Source organism: Anser anser, assembly GCF_964211835.1.
Source record: "Anser anser genome assembly, chromosome: Z".
Lineage (NCBI taxonomy): Eukaryota > Metazoa > Chordata > Aves > Anseriformes > Anatidae > Anser > Anser anser.
In genome coordinates this window covers 67,937,991-67,957,137 of record NC_139723.1, presented here as the reverse complement: position 1 = coordinate 67,957,137, position 19,147 = coordinate 67,937,991, and the positions used below count along the sequence as shown (strand labels likewise).

General features: G+C 40.0%; 1 protein-coding gene across 1 annotated transcript in view; it reads left to right on the top strand.

The window, feature by feature from the left end:
- The first annotated feature begins 3,087 nt into the window (after positions 1-3,087).
- The window catches only part of RAB3C (RAB3C, member RAS oncogene family), a 144,000-nt gene continuing 127,940 nt past the window's right edge, over positions 3,088-19,147 (top strand). Inside the window, exons 1-2 of the mRNA XM_083816184.1 lie at positions 3,088-3,208; positions 13,073-13,300. Of these exons, the coding sequence (XP_083672310.1) occupies positions 3,185-3,208; positions 13,073-13,300 (252 nt within the window). The 5' untranslated portion in view covers positions 3,088-3,184. The remainder of the gene's footprint in view (positions 3,209-13,072; positions 13,301-19,147) is intronic.

Sequence of the window (19,147 nt, the reverse complement as noted above, 5' to 3'; positions counted from 1 at the left end):
GAGGAATTGAGACACAGCATTGTTAACAATGTGTCCATCATTCCAGAATTCACTCATCCAAAACAACTCAGTTTGATACAAAACATCTGTCTCCTGATGCCATTGTTAATAAAAGATGTATCGTATTTAGTATGCAGTCCTGAAAGTTACTTCTTATCTTCTGCATACTATAAAATCAGTGTTTAAGGGAAAAAAAAAAACACAACTGTTATGAAAACAGAAAAACGTACTAAAATAACATTGTTCTACATCTGAATAAGTCAGATTTATTGTACTAACTAACTCACAGACAGCATGCTAATTGTAGGTTAGCTTTTGTGATGACTTATGTTACCTGAAAGATTATGTGCCATCACCCAAAGAATAAGAACATTATAGGAACATTCTATAGTCTAAATTACTAAATAATAACTTTTTTGGTATATTCCATAATACAGCCTTTGTTATGAAAAAAGTATTCACTCTTGTGAGTGTTAGTAAGTGCAAAAGAAGTAGCATAATCAAAGCAGTCATCAAAAACATTAACTGTCGTTAATGTCTCCTTTTGCAGTATTTTCTTAGATTAGCAGCACTCCTGATTAAAAGAATTAGGTATTTTACTAAACTGGGTCCTTCGTATGTTAGCATCTTGTGAAAACAGCTAGTTTACAGTAATTATGCACAAAAGAGAGCTTTAAGCACACCATGTTCCAACCATGTTAACATGCTGTAAAACAGTGATTAGTAATCAACAGAAATTCCAGCCCCACAAAAACAGTGCTCTGTGGACAAAGTATTCAGGAATATTGTCAAGGCATATCACTGGATTGGCATGTTTGAGGAAGAAAATGTTAGTTGTGTATAGGATGAGGAAGAAAATGTTAGTTGTGTATAGGACTAGATTATTTAATTCTGGCCCATTTCTTTCCCATGCCATCTGCAGAAGTCTGTGAAGAAGTCAAAAAGAAGAGTTCAAAGTTAATAATAATAAGCAAAACCTGAGTAATTGAAAAAAAAAGTATAATCTCTGCAACCATATGGAATACAATTCCAGCACTATATCTTAAGCTTTTATCCCTTTTAAAATTTGAAGAAACAGAACACTATTGCTTATGTAGAGATGCTGTTTATCTTTTTTAGTTTTCATAAAAAAAAAAAAAGATAACCTAATACTTTGAAGGAGGACATATGAAAACCTAAAAAATAATCCTGCTTGATCTTGATAAGTTTCCTGTACAGAAATTTTAGGTGAGAGATTGTGTGGAGACTTCAATGCTAAGATAAATGCCAATATAACAATAAGATGTGGAAGATCTTTGTCTTGGGATGCATCTAGGAACTGAGCATCATTTAAGTCTTGTAATTTCTTATATAGTATCTGCAGTAAATCCACTTGTAAAGTTTACTAGAATTCAGAGTATCTGCTTTCTAAATTCTATAATCAAAAGCTTCTCTGAATATTTGAATCTACTGCTTCAAACATCTATTCAGCTAAGATTTAAAATGCCATTCCCAAATAAGAACTGCTTTATGGAAAGTTACAGTTTATGATATTCAAGACTGTATAATGTATTTATACTTTTTGAAAAACAATACAAATATAACATGCTCTGTTTTCACAGGGAAATGGGTTGCTATCCAATATTTTTTTTTTTTTGGTATGTATTCACCTAAAATCAATAGAGACAATAAAACACACACATAAAAAATCCAGCCTGTAACACATTCATGCATGCACACACACAGAGGTTTAAAATGTAAGCATTGAGCAAATTCATTATGTTTTCATGCCCACAGTGACAGAAAGAGAAACATGAAGTGTTTTGCACAGGACAGAAGACTCAGATGAAAACATGCATAACAGAATACATCATAGTTTTGGAAAAAAGACCTAAAACATCATATCACCACTTAATTCCTCTTTTCATGTTATAATGAAGTAGCTTTAGATATCTGTCAATGAAATTAAAAACCTGCAATGATAAAATGAAATTACTTTTCATTTTATGTAAAAAAAAAAAAGTAATTTAATTTTTCATGAATTACTTTCATTTTATGAAAATAAAATGTCTGATATATACGTTAGTCTGTACTCCTATCTTTATACAAACAATTTGCATATGTTACAACTCCTACAGGTGATTTACTTTAAGCAACATGAACCACATACACAGCAGTGGGTGACACTTAGACAGACCGGCTTCCACACCGCCTTGGACACCCCACCCGCCTTCTTCTCTGTCCTGGTGGCATCCAACCTGCGGCAAACATCCCAAACTGCTTCCATTCGCTGGTCACACCTGTGTTTCATCTTCACTGCTTCAGCAGCTGGGAACAAACCAAATCGTAAATCCGAATACCAAACTGATCACACACTTTCCTACCGGTATGGGGCCTATACAATTGGGCTCATGATAACTATGGAGTTGGCAGTAGAGGATAGGGATATGGAAAAGAAAAAAAAAAAAAAAAGCTGAGAAAGATGCTTAAAACATCTTGGACAACAAAGACAGGTCTGGGGGCAGATGCAGAAGGCGCGTTGCTTTTTTGGCGAGGTCTGGGACGACCACGGTACCCCCTGAGAAGCACATGCCACCATGCCGAAGCACGGCCGCCATCTCAAAGCGGGGCCGCTGCGATGTCACGGCGGCGTGACCGTTCCTCAAAGCCCTGCGCAAACCAAAGCCGAGAAAGACAACGGGTGAACGCAGAGCAGAAAACGGAGGAGCCCCGGGGCTGATCCTGCCCCACACCGCACCGCCTGCGGTCGCTACACGCAGGGACACCCGCCTTGCCCGAGGCAGGGGCCGCAGCGTCGAGGCCCGCAGCAGGCGGCAGCGGGTCGGCGCCGGCCGCAGGTTCGCCCCCTGCCGCACGGCACGGGAGCGGTGCCCGCCCGGCCGAGCCTCCCCCGGCAGCCGCTCCGGGGCTCCCTCCCTGCTCTCCGCCTCAGCGCGGAGCATGGCGGGAGTTGCAGTCCTTCGCCTCCGGCATGCCGGCGGCGGGCGCTGGGGAGCGGTACGGAGGGGACTACATTTCCCGGAGGGGTGCCGGGGGAGCGGGACGGTAGGGGCGGTGCGGAGGGAGGAGCGGGGACAGCTCCGGTGCTGATCGCGGGGCGGGCTCGCCGGCAGAGCCCGGGCGGGCGGCGGGCGGCGGGCGGCAGCGGCAGCGGCAGCGGGGCGAGCTGTGGCCGCGCCCGGCCATGAGGCACGAAGCGCCCGTGCAGGTCGGTGGGGACGGGGGGCGGCGGGCACGGGTCCCCGGGGGGCGTGTGGGGACCCCCGTGGGGCCGGGGGAGCCGGCAGCACGCCGTGGGGCGGGGGGCTCGCTGCGACCCCCGTCCCGCTGTGCCGGGGGCGAAGGAGGGCAGCGGGGCCTCGCACACCACCAGCGTCCACGTGTGGGTGTCGGGTCTCGGAGGGGTGAGCACATGGGGCCCCGCCGACGTTCTTCGCGCCCCTCGACTTTGGTGGCGGCTCCTGGCGTGGGTGCCAGTTTTTGGGGATGGGGCGTTACGGGATCCTGTCTGGCCGTGCGGGACGTCGGCGAGGTGTCCCCTCCGCCAGTTTGCTCCAGGAGCAGTTATCCACCTGCACCGGGAGAAGGTGGCTCGGTGCGAGGGCTGGGAGCAGCGAAGAGGTGGCCCCTTTTCAACCATTTCGCATATGGGAAAGCATAGTGCCCCATAGCACGAGAGAAACAAATCGTGTACGGGCACCACTAACACTGCGTGCAGCTTTGGGCAGTTTCTGGGTAGTTGTTTCAAAACAGTTTACACTGCGTGGCCAACTGTGCGCCACCTATTTCTTAGGGCCCCTTTCATAATGTCTTGCAGGGGCTCTGGGGGCCTCGGGCTACTTGCTCGAACACATGACTGTTTTTTAATAGAAGATCAGTTGTGTTGCTGGTGGATTGGTAACAATCAATCCTGCTGTTTTTGTACAATGCAAAGAGCACTTTTGCAGTCGGCAGTGATTTAAGTTATGAACTGCAGCCCTGTTAGCTAATATTTTTCATGCTGGATATCTGCTCCGGCAGTAATAGAATATCAGCTTGAAGGGAGGATCTGCAACCTCTTCAATATGCATGCTCAGAAAGACGTCTGAAATCTTAAGTTACACAGATGTGGCGTTGGGTTTCTGTGACTTTGGACAGAGAATGATCATCTCATAAATCTTTTGCAGAGCAATTGCTTGGATGTCACATGCTGAAACCTTTCAACCAAAGCGGTGCACTAGAAATAGCCACTCTTCAGTAAAAATGTCTTTCAGTTTTCTGGTTGAAGAACAGCAATAATTAGGGTGCTTTTTAAATGCCTAGTTCTGCATGCTACATGCATGTGTTGGGAATATTTGTGTAGCATTTGCCTTTTATTTACACATAGTTATTGAGATATTAAAGTCATGTTTAGCATGTATTGGCTTTGGAGAGCCTTTCATAAAAAGCAGATTTTGCTAGTAAAGGATGAAAAATACAGATTGGTCACTTGCATTTGACATTTGACAGGTGTTGAATTAACTGGCACTGTTACGTACTTGTGGAAACAAGATGATGGTACATTAAAATAAAATCTGAGGAAAGCAATGTCTAGTTAGAAAAATATATGTACTTGATATATATTTTTTCTGATAAGAAAACTGCTGCTTGTTTTTTATATCTGATTATCAGTACAAATGGAATTATTGTTTAATGTAATTGAATAAAAGACAGCAGAAGGCAGAGCCTTAGTATAAAAAGAGACAGCAAAGAGCTTTAAAAACACAAAAACTATAAATTCCACTTTTTCACAACTGGTGATACAGCCAAGCAGTGTCCATTTTTTAACATATTGGATCCAAAATTATAATAAAAAAATCTGGATTTTTCCAAGACGTGAAAATGCTGCTAGCTGAGGTTTGATTTCCTTTTGTAATTTCTGGATTTTTTTCTTCTGCTTGCACCATTCCCTTTGTATTTGCATATTTTTCTTATTAAAGATTCAAACAAAACAATATTGTATTTTGGGGTCCTCTTCCTAACCATCTTCTCTTTTTTCCCACATTGGGCCAGTATGGTTGGTCCTTGTTCAAATGTGGTTTAGAACTGGCAGAACTAATTGCCTGATTTCTTTCTTTTAGCTATCTGATTTCCTATTACATGAAACAAGTGTAGTTGCTTGTTTGTACACTACAGCTTTATGGAACAGTCTGTTCTAGAGCTAACATCTCTCTGAATTGTAGAACAACAGAACGAATGATCAAGTATCTATCTTTTGATCACAATGAAAACAAGTCAGAGGAATGTGTAAGCATTATTTTTTCCATTTCCGTCAATCAGTAATTAAAAAGAAAACTAAGAAGTTAAAATGTTTTAGAAGGATAAGAAAAAGGGCCCGTGCAGTGGCAGTCTTCCTATGCTTATGAATTCTTTGTTTGAATCTCAAGCTCATGGCCTTTCTATGTGGACGAGAAAGGCCAAAAACTACCAGAAAGGCAGCTTAAACAATTCTTTCAGAGAGGAAGTTAACCAATGCAAAAATTGGCTATTGTCAACTGCCAGATATTACTGGATTTGGGTCAGAGTTTGTGACTTCTTTTCATTTCTAGTCATGGTTTCAAAAGAAAGTTGTAAATCTGAATAGTACTCATGGCCACGGAGAGGGCTTTGTTTTAAGTCAAAAGCAGTGAACTTGTTTTATTTATTTATTTTTCTTTCTGTGAAACACAGATGTGTGTATGGTTTCTGTGTGTTCTTTTAATAACTGGTCTGAATTACTTGAAATGTCTGTGCATCTCTCAGTAGTTTCCCCTAGGGCCTTGACAGTACTCTGAAAAATGAAAATTCAATGGGAAATTCTCTGTTATTCACACATCGATTCACTCTCTTCAAGCTTCACTCTTTTTCTGCTTGTACCATGCACATTTTCCAAATTCTTGCACTTTGCAAAAATCAAAAAGTTGGAACATGAGTTGGGTAACCTGTTCTTAGCATTTATTACAGCATATGGGCATTACTGGTGGCAGTTTGTAGATAATTCCAGAACTCTACAGACCCTCTCTTTCACTTGCTGGGGCAAATAATTTCACAGGTTACTAATGTCACAGAGGTGAGGGAATAGTAGGGAATGATAAATAATCTGTAAAGACAATATAAGAATTTCTGATGCTTTGCCAAGGAAATAAATGAGAACATTTTCTTCTGATTTTTCTGTATCCAGTTGTCACTGGGTATGGTCATGCCCAGACAAAAATGGTTGATAACAGATACATCCAAACTCAATGGCGAAGAGCAACAGCAAGCAAAAAGGGCATTTCCAGACATTTAAGAGGTTATAAAATATGATGAAAAAAGACAAATCAGAGCTATTAGATGCAGAATTTATCAAGGCAATTCATCTCCTATCACTTAGCAAAATTATTAGATTATTCTTGGTTCAGACTAGAAGCACTGGCCTATACCAAGCCACTGAGTCCACAGAACAAGCTGTATACACCTTTTTGTTAACTGATCAAGCTGCATTTGGAGTCAGTAGTCCTCTTCCTGTCACTAACCCTACTTGGAGGCGTACTGTTGAAGCTTACTCCTTTTCAGGTTAGATACTTTCTACTCTCCAACTCAAAGACACACAGGACTAGTTTATATACATTTCACCTCAATGTTCAGTGTCTGCTCCAGGCCACATCCATCTGTATAGTTCTCATCCCCAAATGTTTACTCCAGGTTACTATCTAGAGAAACCAGCTCACACTTTACTTACATTTTTTTTTTTTTTTTTTTTTTAGTATAGATTTCACTCATAGTCTAAGGTCTTCATTCATTTGGTCTTCCCAGTAACCCTTTTCTATATTTTCCTGTTTAAAGTCAGCTTTCATAAACACGTTTGATGACAATTGTTACTAATGGCATCTCACTAATGCGTTAGACAGGAGCATTAGTATTTCTCTTCTTCTTTTGGCCTGATGCAGCTGCTCTACCGATTTAGAAAATGCACAGTCTCTGTTACATCTCATGGCCCAAAGTGCTGTACTTGATAAGGCTAATGGCAGAGGGCTGTAGTCATCTACTCTCCTCATTCTCTTTCTTACTCCCTGTAAATCACCATTTGTTTTGACTGGAATACCTTGCCTGATGCATCTTGTATTTATTCTTTTCAGAGCTGTACTATTTTGGTGGCTTCTTGACATCCTGTGTTAGACTAACACACCTAGGACTTTATTTCTGTTTTTGCCACTATTTGAAGAAGGGTATTTTGTGCAAGTGGAAATTGGAAATATCTTTCTCAAGCAATCCTTTTCTTGAAGATGGTAAACTTAGGCTAAGGAAGGATGGCTGAGTAATGGAAGATGGCTGAGTAATGCCTTAGTTCACCACAAGTAGATCACCAGAATTCATGTGCTAGAGCTTTGCCAGAACCATTCTTTATTGTACACTGCATTCTGCTGTTCTGGGCAGCTGCCAGCACTGTGGCCACATTCATGCTGATATGAAGTAAGTAGAGCTTTTCCAGAATGTTTTAGACTCTCACCTCCCTGTATATTCTCCCAATATTCCCTAACTTGGAATTGTATTATGTCACTTATAATAAAGCCTTGCATTTCTAGTTACACCTTTCAGATTAGGTATGCTATGCTTACAAATATTCGTGAATATAACCTCATGATACCTTGCAGCAGATAAGCTTCTCCTGATGCTGCCAAGTACATTGGCTGACAAGCTGTGCTCCACAGATGGCTAGCTATCCGTGATTCCAAATAACTGATTGGTGCTTTGTCCACTGAACTCTGTTAAGACTTATTAATTGGCCAGTTAAAAATTAGATGTTGAGGGTGATCTGCAAGGCTTTCTGAGAATTAGATAGAAATAAAACATTTTCCCTAGAATTCCTATTGATCTTTTCCTCTAAGATATGCTGGTTATTATTATTTTTAAAAGAAGAAAAAGTAGTTGTGGAAGACACAAAGGAATGAACCTTAGTGTTTTCAATCCCAGCTTTTCTTCTGGCATCCTCTTTTCCAGGGGCAATTAATTCTGCATAGACATCCAGAGTGGAGCGCGTATATAAGTTAAAATTGAAGTGATGTGCAGGCCAGGGAGGTCATGGCAAATTGCCCTGCTTAAGTGAAAAAGCTGTTCAAATTAATTCTGTCAAAGGAAAAGGTCCTCTAAGGCCATAAAGAGAAACATAGCCAAGTGTTTCATTATTATCGTGAAGGCTTTTTTCGATTTTTTTTTTCTCAGCCCTGCCCTGTTTTAATCTGTTCTTTTGGGATCAGGGAAGCAGCTGAACGTGAGACTTGAAAACTACCTGGGCCTGGTAAAGAGAACTCTACTTGATGATTAAAATTGTCTATGCCAATAATTGATATTAATTTAAGGAGCTTAAAGTTGTGCTGTTGTGGTGGTTTCACCCATCTGAGCAGCCGAACTCCACCACAACTGCTCTCTTACTCCCTCTCCTTATGGACAAGGGGAAGAAAATACCCTGGAAAGGACTCAAGGGTTGAGATAAGGACAGGGAGATTGCTCACCAGTTACCGTCATGGGCAAAACAGGCTCACAGTAGGGAGATTAATGTATTTTATTGCCTATTGCTACCAGAACAGAGCAGTGAGAAACTAAAAGCAAACTAAAAACACCTTCTCTCCATCCACCCTCTTCTCCCTCCTCCCCCCGACCTGTGCAGGGGAACGGGCAGTGGGGGCTGCGGTCAGTCCCTGAGGCTTCCTCTCCGCCGCTGCCTCACGGTCCCTCTCTGCCCCTGCTCCACGCGGGGTCCCTCCCACGGGATGCCGTCCTTCCCGAACTGAGCCTGCGGGGGCTGCCCACAGGCAGCGGCTCTTCAAGACCTGCTCCCACACGGCTCCGTACCACGGGGTCCATCCCCCAGGAGCAAACTGCTCCAGCACGGGTCCCCCACGGGCGGCAGCTCCCCCCAGACCCCCTGCTCCTGCGTGGGCTCCTCTCCACGGGCTGCAGCTCCGGCCCGGGGCCTGCTCCTGCGGGGGCTCTCCATGGGCCGCAGCCTCCTCCAGGCCACATCCACCTGCTCCACCGGGGGCTCCTCCACGGGCTGCAGCGTGGAGATCTGCTCCGTGTGGGACCCGTGGGCTGCAGGGGGACAGCCTGCTCCACCAGGGGCCTCTCCACAGGCCGCAGGGGAACTGCTGCTGCCTGCCTGGAGCACCTCCTGCCCTCCTGCTGCACTCACCTGGGGGGCTGCAGGGCTGCTTCTCACTCCTCTCTCTCCCAGATGCTGTTCCCCAGTAGTATTTCCCCCCCTTCTTAAATATGCCCTCACAGAGGAGCAACCAGCATTGCTTACTGGCTCTTCTCTAGCCAGCAGCGGGTCCCTTTTGGAGTCACCTGGAGCTGGCTCTCAACTGATGTGGAGCAGCTGTTGGGCTTTGCTTACAGGGACCCCCACTACAGCTCTCCATTACCAATACCCAATACAGTTGTAAGTGGAGAAGCACACAAAGCCATCCTTTTTTGTTCTTTGGCCGTATTCAAACTGGGGACTTACCTTCTCCCTGGTTTTGGTAAGGAGCAGGCATGTGATAGCTCCTGACTATAGGTTTTCTGACCTCTAGGTTTTCTGACCTCTGTCTTGGGCTTAGTGTTCCCCATGGGCTCTTAGGTCTTTCCTGAGTCCACTAGGAGGTGGCCTGAGGCTGCCTTTGGTGCTAATATCATGTTGGCTGTAGAGATTTGAGTAGGGACTCATTCTAAAGAAAAATGGTTGTGCAACGTGCTAATGGAAATAGCCCTCTTTCTCTTTGATTTTACTAAATAAGGACAAATTTTAACTGAAGAGATAACTCACTGTGTTTTGCTGAAAGTGATGCTTGTTTAATATAGCCATTTTATTATTCCAGATGAGAAGTTTGTCAAAATAAAGCTAAGGTTTTTGCTTTCTTGGAAACAGAACATTAGTGAGGTTGGCGTGTTTATTTGGTTTCTGTCAATGTATGTACTATTTAATTAACAGGCCTGAGTATGGCAATCCTGCTGCTGGTTTCCAACATTGTTTCCAAAGGAGTAACATAACATCAGCATCAGCTTTTTCACATTTCTTTGCCAAATGCTTACATAGTACATAAATGCCTACACAAGTCCTGTTAGGAGTGAACTGACGTGTTAATACATCTGGAAATGGCTACAATACACTCCATACTTGAAGTCAGCAGCTTGCATTTGAGAAGAAGAAGCACTGCAGGGGTATTTACAAAGCCCAAGAAGACCAAGGATCTAGGTTTCCCTTCGAGAAAAATAGAAAAAAAAAACCTCCTCTAGGGTTTTATTTAGAGTGGGTGCCTGATGCAGGTGATGTGAATTGTACTCTGAAGAATCTGTCTACATGCTTTCTATAAAATAAATGAGCTTTGGGAAGTAATGGCAAAGTGTTAGCACCAGTGCTGAGTTTGATGTCTCTTCAGGCTGGTGCAGGCACTAGCACATCTCTAAAACTCACCTGGGTTTTGGACACAGGAAAGGATCACTACTGCTGTTCTCAGGAGACTGCCTCTCTATACTGAAGTTAGTGTCTGAATAATTTGAATTATTATCAGTAACTTACTAGTCCTCTCCTGATTTTCCAGATGGAAGGTGGAAAAACTAGTCCTTTCTGATGCCTTTTGTGTGCCTTCTGCATCTTATAATAGGCAGAAATATTCCTATATCTGAAATAAAAGTTGGCTGCAATTCCATGTTCAACTTGCCCATAATTCTGCCTTTGGTACTGTAGATAATGAATCCATAAGTTCAAGGCATAGAAAAGATGTTGCTTTTTATTTTTTTATAATTTTTAAAGAACTTTTAAGAAGACTATCACGTGGGTAATGCAAATAAACACATTAATTTAGAGGAGCACTGAATTTCTTTGTGGGGAAGGACTGTGTTTAAAAGCATCAACAGGAAACATCTTCTTACTCAAGAAGGCTACATAATGTACAATCTTTAGTGGGACTATTATTAGCATCCAGGTCTCCAGATTCCTCTGCTCACTGAATCATACTGTTTCCAAAGTGTGAGGCATTAAAGTACCTAGTGATGAAATATAAGGCACAGGAGACTGGGGCTAGCAAGCTAAAATCTCTCTTTGTAAACCTTAAGCAAGCTGAAGAAATTACATGGAAGACTTCCTGGGAGATAAAACCAAGAAACAAAATCATTCTTCTTGCTAGAAGTGGTAACTATGGTCTCAGCTACCGCATTACAGAGGGGAGCCAGCAGGGCAGCAGAACAGGCTGTTGGCAAAAGTGTGAAGGCTATCCTGGCATCCCCAGGCACTGCACAGTCTTTGATCTGCCAGATTTTATTGACTTGTTGTTGGAAGTTGTATGTAATATCAGTGCTCTGTTCTTTACTACTTTATAGCCCGTTGTGATTAGACTAGCTTAAACATATTTTGATTTTCTTTTTCATATGTTCCGAACAAATATCACCAAACGGTTTTAGGATAAGGGAGAATAGTGAAGGTGAACAAGATTTTTTTTCTGTCTTTCACTACAGAAATGAAAAGGTTGAAATATTACTGATGCATACACCTGGAATATTTAGTTTTTTTTTCTTTGTTGTTGTTCTAAAACCTTCTTTGTTGCATGTCTGTGAAAGAAGTGAATAAATATTAAAGACAATGCAAACACTCAGGATGGAAACAGAGCTACCCAAGACCACGTTTAGTCAAGAACTTTAGTCACAACCAAATAAAAATCAAACATTAACTACTGCATTATTTATGAAATATAAATCTTATACCAAATCTGCTGTCAAAAGCTTGCTGCTTCCATTGTCTTCTTCAGATATTTTTGTCCCCACTTCTAATATGCCTCTTCAATAGCCCAAAGAAGCTGGCATACTGTACTATGAGACAGCAGAATTGACTCAAAATTTATGCAGTAATTGAAATACTGCGGAGAAGGTGGGTTACAACCCTCATCCTTCTGCAAGGTCCAGGTTCCAGGTGTCCTCTCAGACTGCCCAAATGTACTCTGCAATATCTGCCTTAGAAAGCTTGGACATGGGCTGCTTTTCCAAAAATCTTTATGGTAGTCTATGCTGTTAGTCTTTGTGTATGAAATCAGTGTGTAAATGTATTGCCCTTAGTATTGCCAAACTGCAAGAATTTAACATCCTGCAAGACCCCAAAAATGCTTCAGATTTTTCTTAGAAAGTGTATGAGATGAAACACTACCTAGTTCTGAGATTGTTACTTTTGCCATCTGCTTTTTGAGCTTTCCAAGTAAAATAGTGGTTGAGTTTTCAAGTTAACCTATGCAACCCTCCTGAAAGCTAAAGGCATACTATTTATAAATGGAGCCTGTGATCTTTGAAGTCTCCAAGCAAAATAAGATTGATATTTAGCAGTATTCAGTTTTTGTAATCTGTGTTATTCAGATGCTTTATATGGATTAGAAGCCTTATTTTAAGGACTTAAATTTGAAAACATTGCCAATTGTCATTTATGATTGTCTTGCATCAACATTGCAAATTCCAAAACTGTGTATGATTCAGGAACTGAAAAATATGAAGACCTTATTTTCAAGGTCTCAACTCAGTATTTGATGGTATGTTAACTGAAAGCTACTAATAACAAATGCCGTAGGCTATACTCTATACAAAAGGCTGTAGATATTACAAAGGACTGTAGCATATTTACAGTAAAATGAATTGTTCAAGAATTGTATCAGATATGAAACAGATTAAGTTTTTGCTTGTTACTATACCTCCTATTTCAAAACCCACCAGTGATCTCTTATTTCTTCCTTGTACACATGAAGAAAAGTATCTTTGTCTATATTTTCACCATTTATTTCATTCATCACATTTTCTGAATGTAGATCTTTTTAACCATATACTCAAGAACTGTCCTAGATTTTAAAAAGGATTTTTTTTTCCAGTACTGGTCACTGGTGATGTTTACCTTTGATACATCCTCTTTTGCAACTGCAACTATTATCATGATTACAAGAATCATAAAAATGACTTAAACCTCTGTGAAATCCTTGAGTTCCTATATGTCTGTTACCAAAAATTCCAATAAAATCTAAATGTTTCCAGTTTTATGTGATTCAAGGGACAGTAAATTATTTCTTTTTATTTTGAATTACAGATGGCATCTGCTCAAGATTCCAGATATGGCCAGAAAGATACATCTGACCAGAACTTTGATTACATGTTCAAACTGCTCATCATTGGCAACAGCAGTGTTGGGAAAACCTCCTTTTTGTTCCGATATGCTGATGACTCCTTTACTTCTGCATTTGTAAGCACAGTCGGGATCGATTTCAAAGTAAAAACGGTTTTCAAAAATGAAAAAAGAATTAAGCTACAGATTTGGGTAAGCCAAGGATAATAGTTCTATAAGTTTGATAGCATTTAAGCTGCTGTGGGTTTCCACTGAATGTCATAACCTGTATATACATATATGGCAGAATAATGAAAAATAAATTCTTTCCTGCATCATTTTGCTGTCTAGAATACTAGAACGTAGACAGTATTTTTAAGGTATTCCAAGTACAGCAGAGTATATATTCTGAAATAAACTCCATAAAGAAATAGCACAGAATGACATATATTGATAATCTGTGCAGCCAGGTATAAACTACTGTGCAATATATAGTTTACTGAAAGTGATTCATATTAATAAAGATTATTTTGAAGTACCAATTAGGATCTTTTTCCCCGCCAAACATAAACATTCATTTAGGAGAAATGATAGTGGACGTACAACAGAAGGCATATTTTTTTTCTGTCATCTACCTTTGTCATCCTGATCACCTGAAACCTCTTCCTTCTGCTGAGGAAGCAAACGTGGAAGGTGAGAGTATAACAGCTGTATTGTCCAGATGTACAAAAACTCATGTCCTTTGCCTACACCTCATGTATGGTAGAAAAATGCCAAACTGGGAGAGTTGTGATGCCAGAGAATAGGTGTTCTTTTCTGCAAATGTTTCGCAACAGGAAAGAATAGCCAAAAAGGTCTTTATGTAGCAGCTATATCATATCTCCTCATTCTTGGGTGATGGTGATGCTCAGCTAGAGGGATTGATAGCAGAGCTTTTAACAATGTGGGACCTGGAGTTAAAATTTGAGGTTTGTGCCATCTTCCTTGGGTACGTGAAGATTTTGAGCAATGTTTCTTTTTTAAGGTAACAGCCTAATTAACTAAGATTCTCTGTGCATGAATACAAGTTATTTAAAAATGTATTTAATGATGGGCGGCCAATAGATCTGGTGAAACGTTGGATCAAACAGGACTACATGTAAACTGACACATTTTAAATGACAGATAAAGTGAATTTCTTTTTAACATGGCACAGGTTCCCAGCAATCTCATTTCTTATGAGAAGACTGTGATCAGTAAGGTAAAAACAAAGGTGAATTTCCTAGTTTCCTAGGCTGTATCTCATTCGTATCATCTTAGGTAGGCTATAGTCCTTGTTATCTCGAATGATTTGTTGTTCTGTGCCCTCTAGGTACTGGAACTCAGACTCTTTACCTTTCAACTTCTCTACCTTTTTAAGCTCAGATACTTGCTGTTGTCAAGAGCATAATAGGTAGTGCTGCACAGTAGTTAACTGTGTATCATGTGCATGTTTTCACTCCAATAACATGCTTGTTTCATTGTAGCACTTTAATGTTGGTGAGCACACGATAATTCACATTGACATTACATTATTATTTTTTGATAATGGAACAATAAAATTGTGTTCACATTATAGTCCTTCCAGAGTTCTTCTTTTAATTACCAAGTAGCCTCTATGGTAGATTTTATTGTTCATGTGTCTTCTAGCAAAAGCAGCGATGTCAGTTTATGATGTTACATTAATGTGATTGCTTTGACACAAGTATATTTCCCATAATGTCTCTCCATGCCAGACTACCAATATGTGCTTGGCTCGAAGCAGTCCATTAATCTAAATGTGTCCAGGACTATCCACGGCATAGGGAGGATGTAGCAGCTGTATTCTTGCCAGCTGGAATAAAGTTCCAGTTCTAGTCAAATGGACATTTGGATAGTCTTCATATGGCAGCAACACCATCTGAACTGCTCCGAGAGTGTTCTGCATACAGGAGAATCCTTGCCTGAAAAAAGGTTGCAAGTGAAATGTATGAAACAAATAAAAGGTTTCTGTGTCCCACAGGGAGGAGGGAGCAGAGGCTCAGGGTATGGGAAGGACCTTCATGAAGACACCTCTCAGGACTTAGGGTTAAGGGAACAAGACTTCAGGTCTTACTTTCATTCTAAAGCTTTTTACTCCAGCCAGCACTGCTTCTTGGTTTTGTGTTTGTTTGTTTGTTTTTGTTTTGTTTTGTTTTTACTTTTGTTTTTCCCATTGCAATTTTAATGCCAATTCTTAAAAAGCCTTGTGATTGCCAAATAAATCGAAATTATAACAGCTCACTATTGCTGTTCGTACTTTTTAGATGAAATATTAAGTATTAGAATATTGTGTTGCAGTTATGCTTTCTAGAGTAAATCTATTGACTGTTGCACCCTTGGGTCCTTAAATAAAATCGGTTAAGTGTCTCAGTGATCTATTCCAGTGCACAAAATCTGAAATAGAGCACTATCACCCCATCTTGTAAGTTGTATCAACAGCCATATCATTCTTACTATACGATATCTGTATATGTAACACCTCTCTATATTAAACTTTATTATTTTTCTTTGATTTTGCAAATAATTTTCTAAAATGAATTGTTATGCAATATCCATTTCCATTTCAAACTGCATTTGCGAAAGACCATTTATATTACATAAATATAAAAATAAATGAATGTGAGCTTGATTTAATGTTAATTCTGAATAGAAACATGCATGAGCTAATAATGTTTCCTTCAGAATCAGTGACAAAGTATTTAGTGACATAATGTGATAAACAATGTTCAGTAAATGTGAAATAAAACATTCTGAAAAAAATATCACAGGTTTGAATAGTCAGAAGAAACTCAAAATGAAGTGCAAGTTTAAATCATGTTCTGAATGATGAGATCAGAACTGAAACATTTTACCAGATACTGTGGTGAGGAAATACACTCAATGCTGCTGTTCTGCTATCTTTGTGTGGCAGTAAAATGCAGAAATGTATAAATCGCGATGCTGTTAAAGTCACTAAAATTCCCTGTCTAGAGACACAGATGATCCAATGTGTTTCCAGTCACAATTTTACACATACTCTATTCGGGTAGACATTTAAACTTCATGTTTCACATGCATTTCAGCAATATCTTTTGTGTGCATTCTTCTGGAGCTTGGAGTACCAATTTTCTCAGAATAAGATTCTAATAGGCTTTTCAGTGAAAGGTAAAAGTTTGTTTGACAGCATGGACACTCAAGGAAACAGAGTCATTATTTCTTAATAATTTCACTGTTCGATTATTACAGATGAACTAGCAAGGGTTAACAGGTTGAGGTAGGTGCTGTCTTACATAATGAGATGCCTTGCAGGTTATTTATTTGTTTGAGATTTTTTCTTGCTTTGAGGCAATAGTGCCCTATTCTTGGATTCAAAGAACCTGAATTGAATTGTCTTCCTTTATTTTTAAAGTCAGGGAGGATGTGGCTCTCTCTAGTACTTATCTTTATTGCTTTGTGGTATGGTCAGAAAGAGCCTGCTGGGAGCTCTGTAAGGTTTTTTGCCTTCTAAACCAAACACCTTCTTTCCATGATATTTCTTACTGGAACTGGGAGAGGTTTAGAGTTCAAGTGTTATATTCGTTAGTGATAGCACATTACTTATTACTGTCATAAGCTGGCCCTGAAATTTTGTTTCACAGCATGTTATAAATGTGCACACACTGATATGAACATTACAAAGACAGAATATTAACAGGATTTTTACACTGTTAAGGAGAGAAATCCATAAAAGATGCATTTTACTTAAAAAGGTATTGATTTCTCAACAGAAACTGTAAGAAATTTTCCACAGGAATTTTGTTTGTGTGTACCACATATGTGCATAGAGTAAAAGTCCATGAGAGGACTCTAGGCTATTTTACAGTGTCAAGTAATAAACAGTAATATATTTTTTTCTCCACTTGGTTGCAACTACTAATATGAAAGAGATGGACTGGAAGTCTATCAGATTCTTTTGTTTTCAAACTTTTAGTTTTCAAGTTGTGTTGAATGAAAAAGAAAAGGCTTGTCAATACCTACACTTACAAACATACACTATGAAGAAAATGAATGGAAGCTCAAAGAGGTGCACATTGGAAAATAAATAAATAAATAAATAAAAATTAAAAAAGTTTAACGTTATAAATCTATCACTGCATTTACTGTACAATTTACCACACAACTCGGATGCCCTAAAGGTTTACATTACTTTTATAAACACTATAGACTGTTCAATAAAAATAACGGAATGCACAAGGTTATAGAGAAAACATAGGCAAATTTGGGCAATATAATTTGTCAAAATATTTGAATAGGAAAAAAAAGTTTTATTCTTAGAAAATAGAAAATAATGAAGACAGATCACTCCATTTGTTTAACTGACAATGCATCCATGCCACATCTTCAATTGCTGTTTAAAATTTACTTGGGCAGAACTGTCAGTGATTTTTAACTGATTTCAGTATAAATTTTGTTTGAGGAATCAAGCATCAGTTTTCCCTCTTTAAGCTGTTTATTATACTTTCTAACTACATTCATACAGCATGTTTATATAGTTTGATCCGACTGCAGCAGTTCAGTGCAAATATCAAACAAGAATACTTCATTACTTCTTGCTGCTTAGATGGCTTTTCCCGGGGACTAGATGCAATGATCACGCAATTAAAAGATCTCCTCCTACAGAAGCTGGTATGAGAGCTGCTTGTGTCAGCATACCCTTCCTAGAATTGTGTGTGACAGTTTCATTAGATACCCCAAGTGTTTCTGCCTTCACGTCAATTGTCACATCAATTCTATAAATTGTCATAGGTCTTAGGGACTAGGCGAGGACTAGCTTTTATAACCTGAATAAGGAAATCCAACTTCATCATTCAATAATTAAAACTCTAGTAGTTCAAAAAAAAAGTCAATGAACATAAAGCAACTTATTATTTTTGTACAACAAGCTCCCTGGCAGTGCTCTAGCAATGAAAAGAGGTTCAGTTAAAATGAGAATAATGTATTTTGTGTGTCAGAGGGTCTGTGGAAACAGGAGTATGAATGAAAATTGCACTGATATTGGAGTACTTCAGGGGAATCCTGTGCTAACTTGCAAGTGTGGAGGCAGTGCAATATTCCAGAAATATCCTTGTAACATTAACTAAGGCTATAGTGTCAGTGCAACAGTCACTGAATGCATTGGTTCAGAAGAAAGGTGTTGAAAGCTGAAACTACAAAAGTCTGTTATGGAGTTGAGAATAGGGTGTGGAAATAGAGGATAGTGAATGTAACAAATGTTTCATCACAGGAATTTCCAGAGCCTGACTTTTTTTCTCATCTGAGTATTTTTAATTGTTCTGACAACTCCACCACAGTTTATTTCATGATTCTGTTCCCAGTTTTGCTGGTGACGGTTTTGCTGCTGCTTAAAATACACAGCCTTTTTATGTAAGGATAGTAAAACTATATTGAAAATGAGATTTTTGTCCTCTCAGAACAAAAATTAAATGTGTATCCAGTCATATACCAGGCAGCAAGTGATTTGAAGACAGCAATGTAGAAGGCTGAGAACTGCAGGGGGTTGGGATTTCTCTGGATTCATCTGAACTAGTAAATTAAACATACTGAGGCTGTCCTTTGTCATTGAGTCCAGCTGGCATGGAATAGCTTTTGTTCACACGTTTAAACTCTTTAGTCCCTGAAAGAGGATGGCTCCATCCAGACTTTGTCTTGGGAATGGTCTCTGGCCTTGGCTAACTTGTAAGCCTTGCCCAGGAACTGTTTGGCAGAGTGCTAGCAAACCTGGGCCAAAACCATGGCAGAAAACATGCTGACAGTTTCACGGTATAGACAGATTCCACAGCCTAGCAATGCTCCCTGGCACAAGCTAATTTGCTGCTCTCGGTGTAGCCTAAAAAGGGCAGCAGCTCTAGCCAGCCTTCAGTTAGGCTGACCTGTCTGCAGGGATAAGTGATACAAAGTGCTCACAAATGCTAGTCTGTTAAAGGGCTCCCAAGGAACCATTCCTGGGCAAAGGTGGCTAATCAGGAGCATGGCTGTGATGGCAGAAGGCAAACTCTTTCTGGG